Source organism: Humulus lupulus, chromosome 1 (genome assembly GCF_963169125.1).
Source record: "Humulus lupulus chromosome 1, drHumLupu1.1, whole genome shotgun sequence".
NCBI classification, from domain to species: Eukaryota; Viridiplantae; Streptophyta; class Magnoliopsida; order Rosales; family Cannabaceae; genus Humulus; species Humulus lupulus.
The window spans coordinates 173,730,290-173,752,819 of NC_084793.1; the positions used below are offsets into that span (position 1 = coordinate 173,730,290).

At 37.4% G+C, this 22,530-nt stretch overlaps 1 protein-coding gene across 1 annotated transcript; it reads right to left on the reverse strand.

The window, feature by feature from the left end:
* Positions 1-18,141: 18,141 nt before the first annotated feature.
* LOC133822736 (spermidine hydroxycinnamoyl transferase-like) lies at positions 18,142-19,989 on the reverse strand. Its single transcript, XM_062255178.1, has one exon. It carries the CDS (start codon positions 19,800-19,802, stop codon positions 18,420-18,422), a length of 1,383 nt encoding a protein of 460 aa, XP_062111162.1. The 5' UTR covers positions 19,803-19,989; the 3' UTR covers positions 18,142-18,419.
* Positions 19,990-22,530: the final 2,541 nt, after the last annotated feature.

The window sequence follows — 22,530 nt, forward strand, 5'->3', positions numbered from 1 at the left end:
TGTTTAATATTAGATCTACATGAAAATAAATAAAGATCTTGTATAAGTTTTCCCAACATTTCCAATGTAGAAACCAAATATGGTCCCCAAATATCCATATGTATCAAATCAAAAGAATTTTGAGCAATATTATTATGAGAATCAAAATGTTGGGGTTTTATCCCCTATTTAAAACTCAATTTCTTTGTAATCTCATTTATTTACAATAAAATAATATAAATAATTTTTTGACTTGGTCAATCACTTTGCTCACATGTTATATTTTCATGATTACTTGTTTAATATAAACTTCTATTAAATCCCGAGCATATAGCTAATCGTATTTATAGTGACGTAATCACAATGGAATATAAATATGATTATATGTTCAAAATAAGTTAGTCCTAAGATTAGTCAGTGCACAGGATTTACACTAACTTGCCAATATACGATATGATCTACTTACACATTGCAGTGTTATGTTCTTTCCAGAACATTTGCAAAGTAGATAAGATCGGATGTATTTGTTACATCAGACAGGACCGATATTGACAGTAGATAGGATAAGTAAACATACTGTTATTATCTATTCTAGTCATATCATATAGTTGACCATAGGTCAATTCAATCTCAATTCTGAGTGGTTAGTATTTTAACTGATTGAATTATTTGAGTTCTTTGACTTGTTTGTTACCAGCTTACCTTACAAACTAGCTCATACTTACATCTTGGGAACTCGGTAAATGATAGAGATCTCATTTCAGTAATTAATATTAGTTTACTGAAATATCATTTACAAATAACTCAGTATTTTTATGATAAAATACAATGAAGGGTAAAACGATGTTTTAGTCCCATCTCATTGTAGACCGTCTATAGAGGATTGCCTGACAATTATGGTTGTAACAATGGATAATTAATAACGTATCTATATTGCTTATAGAGTGTTCTATGAATTCAAGAGTGCAATTTTAGAAACATGTTCTAGGTTATCTCATATTAATTTGTTTAATATTAGATCTACATTAAAATAAATAAAGATTCTTTATAAGTTATCCAACAACTGGCCTCAGTGCCTTTGGTAATCTTTATTTTCATGCATGAACATGTTAAAAATTGGATTATTTGATGTGTTTGAATAATTGGATGAATTTTCATGTTTTTATTAAGCATATTGATTTTATGTGATTATTATCAATTTTTAGGTTATTTTGTTGTGTTTTCTACGCCATTAATTTTTACATATGCTTTATTTTGTGTTAAATATGGTAAAAATTAATTAGAAAACGTTTTTGGTTTAAAAAATTGCACAAAAAAAATTTCCGGAAAATTTTGGCCTGGCTGCCCATGCGTGCGCGCACCCGCGCGCTCTCCTGCGCGCGTCACCCAGCAGCTGCATGCACTCATGCGCGCGTCACCCAACAGCCCTATGCACACCACCAGGCACCGTGCGCGCATGCGCGCTCCTCGCCTGCGCACCACCCGCACGGTGAACTATACTCGTGACGGGTACTCTTCATCCGATTTTTTATTTTTTTTAAAAAAAATTGTGAAAATTAATTATTTATAATCAAAGAAAAAACTATCACATGTGTTTTACTATTTGAAAATAAATAAATAAGATATTTTTGTTAGTTGAGATTTAAATAATTAGATATTTTTACAAATATTCAAATTCAAATTTAAAAATAGACTAACAACTTAATTTTAGAATTAAGATATCAGATATTTAAGATATTTTCTTTTAAATACTTGTTATTTTATTAAATCTTTATTTCAAAAAATATAAATATATGTTTATTCTATATTTTTTTAATATTTAAATTATTTGAAATTTGAAATTTTTTAGTTAGATATTTTCTTAGATATTTGAATTTGTTTAAATGTTTTAAGATATTTTAGGGTTGTTATATCTATTAATATTTTATTTTTTTAAATGGTTAAAATATTAGCTTATTGTTATAATAACATATGATATATTTTTTAAAATAGTTAAGATATTGATTTTAAAATTTAAATTTGGGTAAATTTAGAAAAATATCATTTTTTCAACCTATTAATAATTTTTTTTAATAAATGGGATTTAAATTAACTTTGGTTAATTATTGTTAAATCATATTTAAATTAAATTAATATTTTTCAAATTAACCTAAATCAAGTTGATTGTTGATAAATAAAATTTAAATTAACTTTTGTTAATTATTGATAAATTTCATTTAAATTGACTTATTTTTGTAAAAATTTAATTAATTCGAATTTTTGATAAATTCTAGATAATTAATTGTGACATTTTTGCAAATGAAATAAATTGTGGTATTTTTGCATAAATTCATAGACTTGCTCATATAGTATCATGATTAGGCCCATCCAATTACAACATGTCTGTTTGCACTATATGTGATATTTTTGCAATTGGGCTTAGATGCATATAGTGGCCCATATGTTTGTTAGATATATAGATTTTTCCAAATAAAATATTCATAAAATGATAGGTTTTATTTGGGCCCATTAGAAAATGTAAAGTTTAAATTCCTCTCTTATGGGTGATCCACTTGTGACGGCTCATTTGCTTTGCATGACTATAGTAGGCCTACTCAATTAATAACAATTAATAAAACGAAGGTTTAAATTCATGTCTTTTGAACCTTGTATGGAAGTATGGGGGTCTTAATAGTGGGAACGACTTACTGGACCCAACCCTCCTCCATACAAGCCCAATTGTTAAGACTCATTTGCCTGAGTTGGAGTTAATTGTATAAGTTCATTAAATTAGTTAAACCTAAATATTGATTAGCAACAAATTAATTCTAAATTAATTGAATTTGTTTCAATGTGACACTTTAGAATTAAAAGGAAATTATAGGACTTTGGTTTAAAATTTTAATCTTTTCAATTTTTTGGAGAACCATAGTCATTAATTTTCTAAAAATAAATAATAAAAATACTATTTTTAATTTTATAATGAGCTTATTTTAAGAATTATATTCGATTCCCACCGTTGGTTTAACAACATCAATAGCTTAGGCCTCGAGACGCTTTGATTCGTCCCCCTACAAAAGGTGTTTATTAGTTATTTTGACAAGGTTAGATTTCGAAAGAAAGATAATTATAGGTCAAATTCTACTAGACTCACCCCTATGGTGACTACTAGGACTAAATCTGTGATTATTGAAACAGTGGGTCTAGCTCATAAAATAAGAGATTTTGTTTTCTTATTTTGATCGAATAGCAGGTTGTTAATAATGGTGTCCGTCATTAAATAAATTTACAACTTTATTTAACTAGTGGTATTTTTGACTCTCGCCAACCGGGACAAGGATATCATAGATTAGTTAAAAATCTAAAGAAATAGAGATATGATTATTTTGGTATTTTTTCTCATATCTTACATATTTTTGGTATATGTTGTCCTATTTCTTGAAATTTGTGTGAATAGGAGTTTTATTTAGCAAAAGTGATTGATTTCTATTTTATTGATAATTGGTAGTTTTAAGTATGGCTATGTCTACTCCCATCCTTTCTCAACTTTTGATGGAGAAATTCACTGGAGAAAACTTCCTTAAATGGAAGCAAAACATCAACATTGTGTTGATTGGTGACAACTCTGAATTCGTCATGAATGAGGAATCCCCAGAACGAGCATCGTGTCCACACGTTCGTGATGGCACCATCAATGCTCATGATGACACCGTAAATGCTCAAATAGCACCATCTCCGCACGTTTGTGATGGCACCATAAATGCTCGAGTGGCACCGTGTCTGCATGTTCGTGATTAACTCAACTATGGTCTGACGTAGCTCATGAACGAGGGGTAAAACGATATTTTAGTCCAATCTCATTGTAGACTGTTTATAGAGGATTGAGTGACAATTATGGTTGTAACAGTGGATATTTAATAACGCATCTATATTGCTTATAGAGCGTTCTATGAATTCAAGAGTGCAATTCCAAGTCTTTAGTGGAGTCACAAGGAATTAATATGTTAGTAAATTTATTTGTTAGATTTATTATAACTTATTGGAGCTTGATTTCATAGGCCCTTGGTCCCCACTGTACCTTGGATAAAATCATCTAGATAGTCTCAATTAATTGATTTAATTATCAATTAGAATTATCTAAGTTGACCAGGTAAATTTTTGATAGTTTCACAGAGTTATACAATTTAGAGAAGAAAAGAGAAATTATGGCAGATTTATTAATTAAGATAAATTGGTATCTAAATTAATAAATAAGTTTAAATCTGTACGCCCTAAATATCCACGGGCTATTAGCGAGCTGAGAAATGGCATAATTATATCAGCCACGTGGATATCATGTACCCGGAGCTGCTGTTACAAGGTTCTATCTCTTTAGCTCGAGGTAACCTAAGGCTTAATGGAGATTACCAAGGAATCGAGTCAGAAGTATGGACGTCGCGGGCTAAGACTACATCAAGCTTGAGATACGAGCTTGAGTTGGCACCTCTCACCCCTTATAAAGTCAACCACGCAATATAAACGTGCATATATCAGACATCACGTGTCTGATCCATCCCTGAATTCTCGAACACGCAGCTTAAACATGCATGTTCAGGCACCCACGACTGGGTTGGGCCGTGCGGCCCATTATCCCCCTTACCTATTGATTAGACCACACTTCATTGTCAGGTTTTAGGAATTAATCATGAATGTCACAGAAGTGACATGATGGGTAAGAAGGTCACGGGATGACCTCCCTTTCCAACCCCTAGGCACCCTCTCCCTATAAATATGGAGACCCTGGGAGCTGCAAGGGGTTGGATTCTAATTTGTAAAGAAATACCCTATAAGGAACATCATAGAGATATCAATAATATTGGCTGGTGGACTAGAAGGATTTTAACCTTTGAACCACCTAAAAAAGTATTTGTGTTATCATTTTACTAAGAGATCATTCATCTGTTACGGTTCATTATTTAGCACTAATCCCACTCTTTATTCTATTAATTATCTGTTGCCGAAGAACCGCGTCAACAGTTTGGTGCTTTCATTGAGAGCTTGTTAGATTGGTGTTATCGCAAATACACAACCATGGTAGTCACTCCCTCAAGACACGGTAACGAGGCGGAAAAACGTGATGGGCAGGAGGCCCATAATGCTCCATGTCCGATGATCAGAACCCTGAGGATCGACCAATTGGTGGACGCCACGGCGGGGCACGAGCTCATGTCTTTTATGGATGCATATTTGGGCTATAATCAGATCGCCATGAACCCAACGGACTAGGAGCACACTAGCTTCATGACCCCGACTAACGTTTATTGTTACAAGGTCATGCCCTTCGGGCTGAAGAACGCCGGTGCTACATACCAAAGGTTGGTAAATAGGATGTTTGCCAACCAAATCAGGAAGAACATGGAAGTGTATGTTGACGACATGCTGGTCAAGTCGAAAACTGCCGATAACCATGTTTCCGATCTGGAGGAATGCTTCAAGATATCGAGAGAATATGGCATGAGGCTTAACCCACAGAAATGTACTTTCGGGGTCGCGTCTGGAAAATTCCTGGGTTTCATTGTCAATACCAGAGGAATCGAGGAAAACCCTGATAAGATCAGGTCGTTGCTCGAGCTGCCCTCACCTCGGTCGCGAAAGGACGCTCAAGGCCTGACAGGAAGGGTGGCAGTCCTTAATCGGTTTATCTCTAAATCTACCGACAAGTGTCTGCCATTCTACAACCTGCTCCGGGGAAATAAGAAGTTCGAATGGAGCAAGGAGTGCGAACGTGCCTTCCTCGACCTGAAAGCACATTTAGCCGAGCCGCCCGTATTGTCCAAACCAATGGCAGGAGAGCCTCTTTTCATTTACCTAGCTGTCACGGAACATGCAACTAGTGCCGTATTAGTCCGAGAAGAAGACCGATCTCAAAAGCTAGTCTATTACATCAGCAAGAGGCTTCTCGGAGCTGAGTCTCAGTATCCATTGATGGAAAAGATGGCTTTCTGTCTCATTACGGCCTCCCAAAAGCTCAGGCCGTATTTCCAGTCCCACTCAATACATGTCATAACCGATCAGCCTTTAAGGCAGGTTTTGCAAAAACCTGAAGCATCGGGATGTCTGTTGAGGTGGGCTATTGAGCTCAGCCAGTTCGAGATTTTGTACACACCGTGAACTGCAATAAAAAGCCAGGCCCTGGCTAATTTTGTGGCAGAATGCACAGGATTCCGAGAAGATCCTGTGGAAGATACAACCCAGACCTCCATGGCCCAGGCCTCCTTAGTCCAGACCTCATGGAAGGTCTTCGTAGATGGCTCATCTAACAAGAACAGCTCCGGGGCTAGAATCATATTGATATCCCCAGAAGGACATCGATTCCACTCAGCGTTGAGATTCGGATTCAAACATCCAACAACGAGGCTGAATACGAAGCTTTACTGGCCGGGCTAAGGGTGGCCCAGGAGCTGAAGGCCAGCTCCGTTCAGTGTTACAGTGATTCCCAGCTCGTGGTAAACCAAGTGATAGGTGAATACCAAGCACAGGGAACCAAGATGGTTTCTTACCTAGCCAAGGTAAAGAGCGAGTTTTCTGCATTCGAGCGTGGCTCAATCGAGCAGATACCTCGGGAGCAGAATGCCAACGCGGACGCACTCGCAAAGCTCGCTACCTCCGGGGAGGCAGAGACTCTGGGGTTAGTGCCGATGGAGTTCTTGGATAAACCGAGCACAGAGGAAGTCGGGGCGGAGGTCGAGATGATCGACACCAGACCGACCTGGATGACCCCCATCCTCGAATATCTCACAGCAGGAAAGTTACCTGAAGAGCGAAATGACGCAAGGCGGGTACTTTACCAGGCTCCAAGGTATACAGTGGTAGATGGGATATTATACCAGCGTGGACAGTCTCTACCTCTCCTACGATGTGTTCTGCCAGGCGAAGCGAAGACCATTTTGTAGGAGGTGCACGAGGGTTTTTGCGAGGATCACACTGGGGGGCAAAGTTTGGCCCTGAAGATATTAAGGCAAGGATATTACTGGCCCACTCTGTCAAAGGACTCGATCTCCTACGTCAAAAAATGTGACAAGTGCCAGCGATTTGCCACAGTTGCCCAAGCTCCCCCAGTCGAGATGAAGATGATCTCGTCCCCATGGCCATTCGCGGTCTGGGGAATTGACTTGGTTGGCGCCCTCCCTACTAGAAAGGGAGGAGTCCGTTATGCGGTGGTGGCTATCGACTACTTCACCAAGTGGGCAGAAGCAGAGCCCCTGGAAACAATCACTTCAAAAAGAGTCCTTGACTTCGTGGTCAAAAGCATTATCTGTCGATTCGGGTTGCCAAAGAAGATTGTATCAGACAATGGAACGCAGTTCGACAGCGACCTCTTCACCGAATTCTGTGAGAGGCACGACATTGTAAAAAGCTTCTCCTCCGTGGCCTATCCCAAGGAAAATGGGCAGGTCAAGGCCGTCAATAAGACGCTAAAGGCAAGCCTTAAGAAAAGACTGGATGAAGCCAAGGGAGTCTGGCCAGAACAGCTCCCCCAGGTTCTGTGGGCATATCGGACCTCACATCGAACGCCGACGGGTCATACTCCTTTCTCCTTGGCTTTTGGGAGTGAAGCAGTCCTTCCTGTCGAAGTAAAGGTAGCCTCGCATAGAGTCCAGGCATTTGACCAGAACCACAATCACGAATTGCTCTGCGCATCCCTCGACCTGATTGATGAAAGACGAGAAGATTCACAGCTACAGCTCGCGCACTATCAACAAAAGATCACTCGTTATTTCAACTCAAATGTCAGAAAACGCGCCTTTGGCTTTGGCGACCTGGTCCTCAGAAGAGTCTTCTTAACCAGTAAGGATCCCAAAGACGGAGTATTGGGACCGAACTGGGAAGGGCCATACCAAATAACCGAGGTCATAAAGGAAGGAACCTACAAGTTGGCTCGGCTTAACGGAGAAGCAGTCCCACAAATTTGGAACACTATCCATTTGAAGAAATATCATCAATGATACCTTTGTAAGGCTTAATCAGAAAAGCCATATTTTGTTTATTAAGTAATGAGAATTAAATCTTTTCACATTATGGTGTATATTTGTGGATGTAATGTCAAGTAACCACGAAAGACCCTTTCCTAATTACTTGGGGGCATATGTATCCTGGATATAACCAGGTCGTCCTAAAAACTTAGAAGTTAATTCAAATCGATTGATTGATGTTTTTCTTAAAAAGCACGAGACATCGATAAAGGATTAACACAAACTAAGTTATATCCTGGATTAAACCATGTCCTAAAAAACTTAGAAGTTAATTCAAATCGATTGATTGATGTTTTTCTTAAAAAGCACGAGACATCGATAAAGGATTAACGCAAACTAAGTTATATCCTGGATTAAACCAGGTCCTAAAAAACTTAGAAGTTAATTCAAATCGATTGATTGATGTTTTTCTTAAAAAGCACGAGATATCGATAAAGGATTAACGCAAACTAAGTTATATCCTGGATTCAACCAGGTCCTAAAAAACTTAGAAGTTAATTCAAATCGATTGATCGATGTTTTTCTTAAAGATCACGAGATATTGATAAAGGATTGACGCGAACTAAGTTTTCAAATTAATGTCCTAGATTCAACTAGGTTCTAAAAAACTTAGAAGTTAATTCAAATCGATTGATCAATGTTTTTCTTAAAAAGCACAAGATATTGATAAAGGATTGACGCGAACTAAGTTTTCAAATTAATGTCCTAGATTCAACCAGGTCCTAAAAAACTTAGAAGTTAATTCAAATCGATTGATCGATGTTTTTCTTAAAAAGCACGAAATATCAATAAAGGATTAGCCCGAACTAAGTTTTTAAATTAATGTCCTGGATACAACCAGGACTTGTCTTAGAAGTTGGTTCGAGTTGATTAGCATGTTTTTTCCCAGAAGAACATAAGATGCCAATCACAACACCAACAAAAACTAAGATTATTACCTAATGCATAGAAGAGAAACAAGATAGAGGAAAAAATATGTAAATCAATTAAAATAAAGTTGAAAAAGTCAATTGTCTCGAGGTTGAAAAACCTCATAATATAAAGTTACAAAAAAAAAGTGATAAAAGAAAAGGAGAAAAGTCCTACGCCCCGCCAGGCCGCTCTGATGAGGTCGCCCCCTCGCCATCCTGCTCGGTGGCAGTGGAAGTCTCCCCGGTCTCGGAGGGCGCCTCTTGTTGAAGGCGAGCCTTGAACTTCTCCAAGAAGGACTCCCACGCGTCCGGCCCCAGAAAGAAGAAGTCACCTTCCGGGTTGATGACCGAGTAGTGGTACTGCATAGCCTCCATGAAGGAGCTAGAAGCTACCCTCTCCACCGCCAGGGCAGCCTTGGCCTCTTCAGCCTTAACCTTCGCGGCGTCCAGTGCGGCCTGGGCAGCCTTGGCCTCCTCGAGCTCGATCTTCGCAAGGGCTAGAGAGGCCTTGGTGGCGTCGGCCTCCTGCAGCTTGGTCCGAGATGCCTCCAGCTCGGTTTGTGCAGCGACCGAGGAGGCCTGCGCGACCCTCTCGTTTTCCCAGGTTGTTGCCAGGGCCGCCTTGGTGTCCCTTTCCTGTTGTTGAGCAGTCTCAAGGGCGACCTGAGCAGCTTGGTGCTTGCCCTTGATCTCCTCGATCCTAGCCCTGGACCGAGATATGCTCCAGTGGAGGGCCAGAGCCGCCTACAAAACCAAAAGATAATAAGGCACGTGCCTTAGGAAAAAAAATATGACACAAACAAACAGGGAGTACCAGTGGCAAAGCCAACTTATCGTGAGGGTCATCCCCAACGAAGACTCCATCACGTTCTCAGGGCTCCTTGTATCGATCTCCCGTAGATCCCTCGAGGTGGCATTGTAGAAATGGTCCACCATGTAGGTCGCGGTTTCATAGACCGTCCCCTTGAAGACCTCGGGGACCTTCTCCAAGGCCTGGGGGTTGACTGGGACGCGAACTCCGAGGGTCGAAGCAGCCAAGGTCCCAGTGGACACCTCCGGTTCCCGGACAGAAATGGGAGCTCACGGAGGAGGCGGGGGCATCTTCTCCATGGCAGGAGGGTGTGGAGGCACTTTCTCCTGAGCAGCCGGGGCTTGGTTTTTCCCCTTCGCAGGAGACTTGGAGGTAGTCCCAATGGCTTTCTTCGCCATCCGAAGCCTCTTCACCATGGGCCTGGAAGCCCCGAAGGAAGGGTTTCCTCCAGGGAACATAGCTCACAAATCATTGTTCCCAGGCTGCGACATCTCCTCTGTTGAAACAGACAGCAAAGCTTTAATATACATGTAAAAATATTTGTGCAAAACAACAAAATAAAATAAAGCATATCTTAAGTATGTATTGAAAGGGGTCCTACCCTCCGAGCTAGAGGAGGAATCTATGGTCACGACCTCCGGCCCCGGAGCTTTAGCGGGGGAGTCTAAGATAACGACTTCGCATGCTAGAAGAGGCTCTGGGTCTGAATCCACCTCGGGACTGGACTATTCTATGTACTGCCTAAGACCCAAAGCTACTACACCCTCCAAGAGAGAGGGCCATAACCTAAGATTGGTCTCGTACTCCTCGAAGAAGACCGACTTAAAGGCCAAGGTATTATCTACAACTATAGTACCCCTAGGACGGCTCATGTCATAACATAGCACGAGCTGGTCAACGCATTGGAGTAGGGTGATGTCGCGGTCTGGGTCATTTTGGTGGCGATGAACGGGTTGGCTGGGGTTAAACCTAGCAAGTCGTAGGTCGGCAGTGGCCCTATCTAAATCCCTAAACAAATAAGGATTACCTTGGCCGGAGGGGCCAGCTGCTGCCCCGGACTGGGCCTTCTCCACATTCACTTCTTGGGCGACCTCCAGAGCCCGCTTCCGCCGCACGAGGGGGACCTCTCCCTCCTCGTCCTCATCATCGCCCGCGGCCTCCTCCTCGGGGATGGGCGCCATCTCGTGAGCAGGGGGAAGGGTCTGCGGTCTCCTCAAGGCCAAAGTCTGGCCCGGAGAGATTAACTTGCACGCCAGCATCGTCTCGTCGGACATGAGCTGACGATAATCCTTTTCACTTAGGGGGAGCCCCGCCAAGGTCTCGTATTGACCCCCAAGGGTCACTGACTTAGCCGTCCTCGCAAAAATAGCTACATGATAGTTTATAAGTCAGGAATGAATAAAAAGAGGCTAATCAGCACTCAACTCACGAGCTAAGATTAGAAGGTACTTATGAGGATGGTTGAAATAATGGTGTTCGCAGTTGCAGAACCCCATTGACATAAATAACTGGTCCTTAAAGTCATTGGGGTGGCTGGGCAACTCGATGACCGCAGCCGAATTTGGAAAATGGGTCAGATAGTAGAACCCGTCGCCTTGCCCCCGTTGCTCCGGGCTAGCTTTGAGGCAGAAGAAGTAGAGGATGTTCGCCGACGTGGGGACCTCCCATTCTTGCTTCAGGAATAGATACTTCAACCTCGCTAACAGGCGATATGAGTTAGGGGGGAGCTGGAAGGGAGCCAGCTTCACGTAATTTAAAAAACCCGCGAAGTACTGGTCTAATGGGAGGAAGGCCCCAACCTTGAGATGCTCATCGCTCCAGGCGGCGTATTCCTCGTCGAGCGGCGTGCAGCTCCGCTCACCTTCAAGGGGAGGTCGGGCATCCAGGGCGCCCCTCCCTATCTCAATGTTGTGGGAAAGCAAGATTTTGTTGACTTTCCCTTGGGTGGTGACCTTCAAGGCGATCCTCTCGGCCTCGAAAAAGGCGTCGGGTCCCACCTCGACCTCCTTCTCCACGGTTGGACCGAAGTTGGGGATCGGGGAGTCCTTGACCACCTCCTTTCCTTTTTGCTGGGAAGACGAGCTACCCGCACTCTTCTTGGGTGCGCTCTTCTTAGGTCCCATATGATCGCCTAACGAACAAAGAAGAAAATTTAGAAAAGGCGACCTAAGTATAAGAAAGAATCTAGCGCGAAGGGTTTCCTTTACACGGGCTGAGGTAATCTCAGCCCGTGGCGAGTGAGACCACGCGGTTCTATGAACACGCGCCTGTGCTCCCAACGGGTCCCCGATTACTCGGAATTCGTGTGTCAGGAGGGTCAGAGTAAAAGTTTTCCTTGGAAGGAAAGTTTTAGTGGGCAACAGTAGGCAAAATAGCCTGTGAAGTGTGTCCCCTAAGCTACCCGGTTTTTGCACCCTAAGAACTGGTTATTCCAAACAGGCATAAAAAAATTTACCCAGAAAATCACCCAAGAAAGTATATCCTATGAATCATGCTCCTAAATGATTTTTCCTACGGTAGATACCCTTAGGATAAAAACCTACGCATAAAATACCAGCAAAAAACAAGCAACCCACTGCATGCGGTTAAAGAGAGAGTTTACCTAAACAACAGTGAAGGAAAACATTTAAAACATGCACAAACGGAGGACTTACAGAAATGTTTTGCTGTGATAAGACTGAAAGGGTCGTCTGGGGTGAAATCTTGTTGGGATCGCTGGTACCAGAGTCTCGAAGGAGCTCTTGTGTCTAAATTTCTGGAACGCTGGGAACAGTGACCGAAAGAAAGGAAGGATTTTGAGACTAAGAAGAAAGAAGAAGATGAGAAAATTTTCAAATGAACGGGTAGCCCATACAAAAGGTGGCCAGCCCTTTTATATACGTAAAAGGCCAAAGGAGGAGGGCTGTTGTATCGCCTTGATGTAGGATATGAGGATCACTACTCGAAAGACGAAACGACGGCCGAAGATAGGCTAGGCCATTTAATGCGGTTCTCGAAAGACGGACCGTCACCAACCACGATGCTCTACGTATTCGATACCAGCGTAATGGGCGGAATGTGAGGAGTCCACAAAGAAGCCTAAAATCCCCCACTGTGGCCTCAGGTGACGTCATGTGCCACGAGCAGGGGCTTGGGGGGCAAATGTACGCCCTAAATATCCACGGGCTATTAGCGAGCTGAGAAAGGGCATAATTATATCAGCCACGTGGATATCATGTACCTGGAGCTGCTGTTACAAGGTCCTACCTCTTTAGCTCGAGGTAACCTAAGGCTTAATGGAGATTACCAAGGAATCGAGTCAGAAGTATGGACGCCGCGGGCTGAGACTACATCAAGCTCGAGATACAAGCTTGAGTTGGCACCTCTGACCCCTTATAAAGTCAACCATGCAATGTAAACGTGCATATATCAGACATCACGTGTCTGATCCATCCCTAAATTCTCAGACACGCAGCTTAAACGTGCGTGTTCAGGCACCCACGACTAGGTTGGGTTGTGTGGCCCATTATCCCCCTTACCTATTGATTAGATCACACTTCATTGTCAGGTTTTAGAAATTAATCATGAATGTCACAGAAGTGACATGATGGGTAAGAAGGTCATGGGATGACCTCCCTTGCCAACCCCCAGGCGCCCTCTCCCTATAAATATGGAGACCCTGGGAGTTGCAAGGAGTTGGATTCTAATTTGTAAAGAAATACCCTGTAAGGAACATCAGAGAGATATCAATAATATTGGCTGGTGGACTAGAAGGATTTTAATAAAAAAGTATTTGTGTTATCATTTTACTAAGAGATCATTCATCTGTTACGGTTCATTATTTAGCACTAATCCCACTCTTTATTCTATTAATTATCTGTTGCCGAAGAACCGCGTCAACAAAATCTAGCTTCAAATTATAAATAATTAATTTGATAAAGGATTTGAATAATTATTTAATTAATTAAATAGAAAATAATACAAGCCTTGATTTTAAGTCCAACGGGCTTATAATCAAATGGGAAATTTCACAGGCCTAAAGCCCATGATAATTTCGACCTAGGGCTGTTAATTGACTATTATTTTATTGATTTTTTAATTAAATAAATGGCCTAATTGAGTCTATAAAAGAAATGTTAAGAGAGAGTTGAAAACACAAGTTCAGATTTCTGAAACATAAGTTTCTGATAGGTTTTTGATTCTTTCTAAACATAAGTCATTTTATAAGCCTCATTGTTCTTTTCTCTTCTTCTCTCTGTATCTATCTCATGTGTTGAAAATTTCTCACTCTAGTCTAAGTGATTCTAAGGATACTTTGGAAGGTTGTGAAGAAAATTGAAGATCGTTCAGTTTCTTAGTAATACTCTGTGGCAGAAAGGATACAAGGGTTAGAGAAACTGAAGGAATGACTCATTCATTATATTGCGTATAATGTAAGTATTCTTATTATTATTTCTCTTTGAATTCAATTTTAGAAGCATGTTCTAGGTTCTCTCTTATTAATTTGTTTAATATTAGATCTACATGAAAATAAATAAAGATCCTGTATAAGTTATCCAACACAAAAGGCAATTTTTTTTGTTTAGTTAAATAACATATATGACAAGGAGTAGTATGTTTAGTTGAAGAAGCTGAAAAATGTAAAATGTTATTCAATGAATTTGTAACTTTAATGGAAGGATGTCCTAACCGAATGTGCCAAGTATGGACATCATTACAAGATTGTCTAGAATGAACAAAACAAAAAGAAGGTGAAAAAAACTTGTCTTGTTGCATAAAGTAGAGATGTCCTAAGCGCTTAGCAATCCCAAGCATCTTGTTCTAGGTTGTCCTATATAAGACAATGAGAATGAGAGAAAGGCAAGATATACTTGTTAGTTTGTAATAATGCAGGAACCGAAAGGAGATTAAACTTGAAATCTGGTACATATAACAAATTTTGTAAGCATATATCATGGTTTAAATGGATAGTGCTAGATTTACATACTTGAACCCTTAAACCAGTAGGTAAAGTAAGATAAGTAGCTACTGATTTTTCTTAAAAAGATGTAAAAGACTGCATATTACAACAAACGTGGTGAGTAGCACCACTATCTATGACCCATTAATCATTGGAGTAAGATACAGAGTTACTTGAAACATTGGATATCATGGGTATCTGAAGTGGAAGAAGAGGCTTGCTGAAGTTGAAAGCTAAGTAAGGCAATTAAATTCTGAATGATAGCATTGTTGCCCGGCTCATGAGAAGTGGAAGCACAAGCCATGGTGTGGTTCACGGTAGGCTTGGATGTGGTATTCCTACTGCCTTATCCAGGAGGGAACCATGAATGACATAGCATTTTTCCTTGAGGTGGCCTGACTTTTGGCAATGAGAGCATGTGGGTCGCATCTTCTTGGTTCTTGATTGTGGAAATTTAGGTGGATTAGAAAGAGGGATGGTGTGTGTAAATGCAGCAATCAATGTTGTAGTAGCCGAGGGCGTCAATTTTCTTTGACGTTCTTCTTGCACAATGGTAGAAAAAACTTTAGAAATTGAAGGAAAATTCTCAATAAGAAGTACATGGGCTCGAACATCATGGTATGACTCATTAAGGCATGTGAGGAATTGCAAGACATGCTCAAGGTTTTGGAATTCAAGATTGTCAGTGGCAGCAGCACAGTACATGGTGTGCGTGGTTAGATCTCATTGATTTCATCCCAAATCGCCTGGAGCTTGGTGAAGTAAGCACTAACAAAATCATCCTCTTGATGAAGAGTGATGAGAGTTTGTCGAAGCTCAAAGATGCGAGGGCCATTTCCTTGGTTGAATCTTGTGTTGAGTTCGAACCACATGGAAGCAGTTGTATCAAGAAACATAATGCTACTTTTGATTTCTTGTGAAACAGAGTGTATTATCCATGACATAACCATTTGGTTGCACCTATTCCAAGAATCAAACAAGTGATGGTTAGATGGGGGTTGGGGTATAGAACCATTGAGGAATGTCGAGTTTATTCTTAGCTCCAACAGAAAGCTTGAAATCACGGGCCCATTGTTGAAAAGTGGTGTCCATAAAAGGTGGAGAAGCAAGAATCAGCCCTGGATGATCTCCATTGCCCATGAAGTAGGGATTATTTGCATCGTCAAGGGCAGGTCGATCTGAAGTAGGGTATTCAAAAGAGGAATTGGAGCAAAAATGTTGGCTCCATTTCCAGAAACATTGGCTCCAGTTCCAGCTATGTTGGCTCCATTGCCAGCTGCGATGGCCGGAGGTGGAGGAGGAAGTGGCGCGTCGGAATCGATGGAGGAGCTAGGTTGGTCCCTGGAACTTGTTCTTGTCCGAGTCATGGAGGGAAAACGAAGAAGAAAAAGGAACAAAAGTTAGGGTTTAGAGTTGTTGTTTGGCTGATACATATTAGAGAGAAAAAGTCTCTTGTTTTGATATAGAGTGGTACACATTACACAAAGGGAGCCTTTAATATATAAGCAAGGGGAATAAGGTTAAGTGCGTTACAAGTAAAAACAAATTAACTAATATAATCCTAATATTGTTCTTTTTTTTTTGTGCTCATTCTCTCTGCTTTCAAGTGTTGGGATTTTCTATTCATCAAATAAGATTTTAGAATTTTGTTTGGATATCATGTTCATCAAATGGTATATTTTGTTTAGTCAGCCAAAGTCACAACAAGTAAAAAGCATTGCTATGAGGGATTTGGAGTCCTGTGTAGAGCTGTCGACCTAGGACAGTGTAAAATCTCAACCACCTCTCTCTCTCTCTCTCTTTTATGACTGGATTGAGTGAATAATTTTCTAAAGATCATGGTCATCGAGGTTCTTAAATAAACTTTATGGTTTAATATATATTATGGGTCTTGTTTCTGGTTTTAGCATCCTCAAAAGTTAGTTATCTTAAAAATGCTAGCTTGGAACTTTTTTTAGCGGGGAATCACAATTCACAAAATAATTGTGTAAAGTTAACTACAAAAAAGAAAAAAAAAATTATTGTGACTAAGCAATAATAAATCATAAGTTTTGTAAGTCATAATAAATTATAATTTTTGTGACTAATATTTTTAGCCACAAACATTTTATTGATGATAAATAAGATATTTTTTTAGTCATGAATTATTAAAAGATTTTTTGTATTGGTAAAAAATAAATTCGTACAATATATATATAATGCAAAACAACGAACTGATATTATATGATACTGTTTCCTTATTAATGTCCTCAATTCAAACTCTTAGCTCCTACGGTACAAATTTCATAATCGTACAATTTATTTAAATAAATTTTCCATTCTCTCTATTGTACATATTTCTATTCCATCATTAACAAATGTTTTTTTTTAGTTTATTTTCTAGGCATTTTCTTTTTTCTTTTTTAATTTTATTTTCCAAGCGGCATGTGTTTATATTATTATATACTATCATGTAAAATTTATTGTAAGTCATGATTTAGGTCTTTTACATATTCACTAGATATAATATTAATTATTGATCTAAAATAAATCAAATTTTTTATTTATAGGAAAAGATATTATTTCTCAAGGGCAAAATATATGATGATTTCATTTAGTGAAAATGTTGATAACTAAAGTATAAATTCTCCACAACCTAAAAATATTTATAAAACAATTTAAAAAAATATAATTTCAATTATTATAAAGACCTGGCAAGTTAAAGTTATATTGTCTAGTTTTAAATATAAAATAGGGCCACTATTCAAAGTTGAAACCACTTTATACATAAATATATCTCCCTTTCGCGGCGGCTGGGGTGACCAATTTTTTATAGTACCTTATCTAATTTTAGTTGACAGAAAATACAAAATAAATAAAAATTGCAACAAGTTATGTTATATCTAATAATTATGCATATCCACCATGTGCATGGAGTTTTTAATAGTGCAATATATTTTAATTTACATATAAATTACTAATTTTCTTAATTTCATTGATACTAGTTGCTGCATATTTATTTGGGTCCTTTCGGATCAACGTCCAACACAAGCATATTCCAGTAGATGATATATATATTATATATATATATATATACAAAAACCTAAGAATTAATAATCATAAAATATGCATAATACCAAACCAACTGAGTCAGTCAACGTATTTTTACGGTATATTCCATTCTAGAAACTTGTCCATTAAAGTTCTTTCATGTAATTCATTTTTCAATTCTTTTCTTTTTTTAGTTTTTTTATCCAGTAGCTTGTGTTTTTTCAAAATATTATATTTTTGGTATTTTATTTTTTTTCAATAATATTTATATAATTCAATTAAATTTGAGTTGATGATACTATATATAATTTCAAAATATAAAATAGTAATTATGTACCATTTCAAAATACAAATTACTAAATAAAAGATATTATAAATTAAGATAGAGTACCAAAATAATATTTTAAACACAACGTAATACCTACCCATTTCTTTTTTTTCCGATGAGTGAGTACCAAACAAAGGACAGGCACAGATAATACCCTCTCCATATAATGCCAGGTAACCCTTCCAAGATTAGCCAATTTATTACTAAAAAAAAAAGGGCATATATACTCCAGAGGCGGGGTCGGTACATTAAATAAAGTTATAAAATTATTAACAATAAGCATGCAAGAAACTTGAATCTCATCATACTACTTATTACTCACAAATCCGAATAATGTGATGGTACTCACTCTGGCTTTAGAATTATTGAGCTCATACATATATAGTCTTAACACAAATTAATTAAACACACCAAGCCAAGCGAGAAACCACTATATTATATCAGCATAGAAATGCTTCTTGAAGGAATCCATATGCGGAACTTGCAAACGTACTGAGACAATCAAGCTTCCATCCTCACCACTAGGATTTTGAAGAAGCACAAAGTCTCCATCAAAGTCAGTATCATAAGTGTCTAGACTCATAGCAACTTCCTTTCCCCATCCGAAATCAAGATCGTGTAATGGCAGCCTCAACCAGCTTACAACACCAAGATTAGGGTTTCCATAGAAAAGCTCTTTATTATCAGTACTCGACTCTTCTCCGTGAAGATCTTGAAACATGCTCAAGTCCTTCTGACTCTTCAAATACTTTAGATTTGACCAGATATAATCGTTTGTTACTTTTTCAACCGCCTCTCTTATTCGGCTCGACGCAAACCCTAGTGAACACACCAATAACTCTCCCGAACTACATACGGCTTTCACATCAAATGACGCATTGCCGAAGTAGGCACTCGGCAGGGGCGGTTCTATACGGCTCCGCACATCCACGCAGATGGCCAGAGCCGTTCGCTGCTCGGCCATGTGCTTTCGGGCTTTGCATGCGCACCTCCAAATGTGCCCGGCCAACATCTCGTACCGACTGTAGGGACGAGTCCCCCTAGCTCGACCGGCGTTCGCTAACTTCTTCAACTTCTCGAGTTGTTCTTTCGTTACATTTAGGAAAGCTGGGGTGACATCCTTCTTCTTCTCTTCTAGGTTGTCCGATTGCCCGATCAAGAGAGGAAGGTGATCGAAATCGCAATGGTCCAGACATGAAAGCTCCCCGAATGAGACGTCATCGTCTCCCCTGAGGATTTCCCGATCCAGAAACGGCATCGTTTTTAGTGGCTCGCCTCGTGAAAGACCAGCCCACTCCGACAAAAAATGTAATGCACTTGGGCCGTCGACCACAGCATGTGAAATGCTTAAGCCAAGGCTAAAACCACCGCATGCAAACCTAGTTAGTTGCACAATAAGCAGCGGTAGCTCATGAATCGGTCGTGTATAGTCCACAAGAGGAGAAAGGTGAAGGTCATAGTAATATTCTGATGAACGAGATAAGTCACCGAGTTCATCGAGGTTCAAATTGGACTCGGCTTCAACGAACTCAACCCCTTCAGCGTTGCAGTTGAGCTCAAGACGATGACCGGGAAGCCGACGCAAACGACCGGCGAGTGGGTAGAAAGGGACCAGAGCTCGGCTCAGCGATTGTTTAACGATGGCGGCGATCTTATCACCTAGCTTAACCCAGTCTTCAGGTGGGCGATAGAAGTAGATAGTGGGTACATGAGTAATGGTACCAGTTTGATCCCATTCTGATAGAAATTGGTAACCTTTCCATGTTGGCTCAGATGGCTTTACCATGTAGCAGGCCTTCGTTTTCAGAGCCATTAATATTTTTTTTTTTTTTTTTTTTGCTTTACTTGATTTCAAAGTGCTATTTTCTTTGGAAGAAATGCTTAGGAAATATAATATGATAAGTATTCTTTTTATAGGACAAATTAGTACTCATCACTGTACATGTGCTATAACCATTTTCAACAAAACATAGTTTTCTATGTATCAGAGTGAAATTACCATTTTACCAAGTTGTACCGTTCCAAAAAATAACCACTTGTTATTTTAAGTAGTAAAAAATAACCTTATCAATAACATGTTTTTAGTTGAATTTTTTTAAATAAAAAAAATATATAATATCCTAACTTAAAATTCATTAATATATTTATCTTTTATATAGATCATTTTTAAATTGATTAACAAAACATAAAACTAATATAAATAAAATCTAAAATTAAAACAAATAACAATAAATCTTACCTTTGCCTTTTATTTATCTAATTTTAAATTTAATAATGAATTTAACAAAATATTATAAATTTATTGATGAAAAAAATTATGTTTTATTTGTTTTGATTTTGGATTTTAAAAAAGTTAGATTTTAGGTTATGTTAATCAATTCTATAAATTTTATTAATTTATTTTAAGTGAATGTATTTTTTTTTCTTTATAAATAATGCTTTGATTAAAATTAGACATAAGTTTTTATTTTATACATTTAAAAATAACAAAAGGTCATTTTTTTAGATTTTTCAGAAATCCGAAATCAAATTTTGCAATAGCCCTTTAACTAAGGGATCAAAGTGATAATTTCTCTATATTTTATTATATCAATATATAAAATGTTCGCTCATATCAAATTAAACATTAAAAGAAGAATTTTTATATTTCTGCATTTGTACTTTGTCAAAAGTTTAATTTCACAGTCGTCAATCAATATTTACTGGGATTTGAGTTTAGGATGGTTACGTACTATTGACTTGAGATTTTCATCAACCAAATATTGTGTGAGTAGTCACAGAATTATGCAACCACAAAGAATTATCCAACCACAACTATAAAAGATAAGTAATCACTCGAAGTAAAAGTACGTAAAGGATCAACAAGTAATCAAATAAAGAAATAGCATAGAAATTATAGTGTTCAGCTCAAATATAGCTTATGTATATTGTCAAAGATTGTCCCTCTCCTTTCTTTGTCGTTTGCCTCTCTTTTATATAATTTAAAGATACGTACAAGTACTTTTAGCGTTAACTTAATTGTTAGATATTGCTGTCAATAAATATAGGGGTATGACTATTTGGAATCGAAATTCTCTGTTTATCAAGTCTAACCAATCAATAAATGCCACATTATTTAAAACATTTAAATAAAAATGATACAATTAAAAAATGTCACATTATTTAAAACATTTAAGTGTTCAGCTCAAATATACCAATTTTAAATAATGTTGCATATATAGTTTGATATGAATTAGAGCACTACCGCAGGTGTGTTATTTTTTTCTCATCAACTTTAATTCATTTTAAATATTTTCTCACTTTCCATAATATCTCTACATATTTTAATATTTGTAATATTTATTTATGTATTATCAAATATAATTATACTCTACAATTAAAAATAATAATTATAATTTATTTTAAATTAACCCAAATTTATAAAACAAACTAAAGTATAAATTAATTCAAAAATACTAATAAAAATATTCATTCTAAATATTGTCATAACAAAACAAAATATAAAAAATAATATATATTTTAAAAATTTAACAAATACCTATATAACAAAAAAACCAATTAGTAAAGTATACATATCACAAATCACAAATACACACTATATAAATATAAATAAATATATATATATATCTATATATATAAAAACTGTGTAAATCTATAATATAAATTGTTGGTTTTAATGGTTTCTTTTGTTAATTTTAACCGAATATTCTAAATATTTAACGGAATATATTTTTAAAATAAATATTTATTAATTATATTAATATAAATTCAAATATAATAAAATATCATTATTTTAAGTAGATATTTATTACTTATATTAATATAAATTCAAATATTATGAAATATAATTACTAAAATAATATTTAACACAAGACTAAATATTTATTAATTATATTAATATAAATCTAAATATTATAAATATTATTATTATAATAATACATAACATATAATATATAATCCTAATATTTATAAAAAATTTCTAGAATAAATATTTAGTAATTATATTAATATAAATTGAAATATTATAAAATATCATTATTATAATAATATTTAATACAAAATTTGATATTTAATGATTATATTAATATAAATTCAGATGTTATAAAATATTGTTATCACAATAATACATAATAAATACATTATATATAAGTGTAATGTGGGTACAAATAATATAACTGTGTAACTAAATAAGAAATTAAAATAACATTTATCTTTTATCAAGAATAAACAAGTTTCTTCTCCTACTACAAGAAAAATGGCCTTCAGCGATGACAAAGCGTGTTCACCGCTAATATCAGATCGGTTAAATTCTTTTTATTAAAAATATTATTAGCGGCGACACTTGTTGCCGCTAAAAAATTCGAAAAATACCTAGAAAAATGTGGGAAATTTTCCTCCATCGTGAATATTTTAGACTATTAGCGATGACAAGTGTCGCCGCTAATAGTCGCCACATCAATAAAAAAATATTAGCGACGATACGTGTCGCCGCTAATAGTTGCCCAGGTATTACCGTGACTTCTCATCTCCTTTCTCTTATT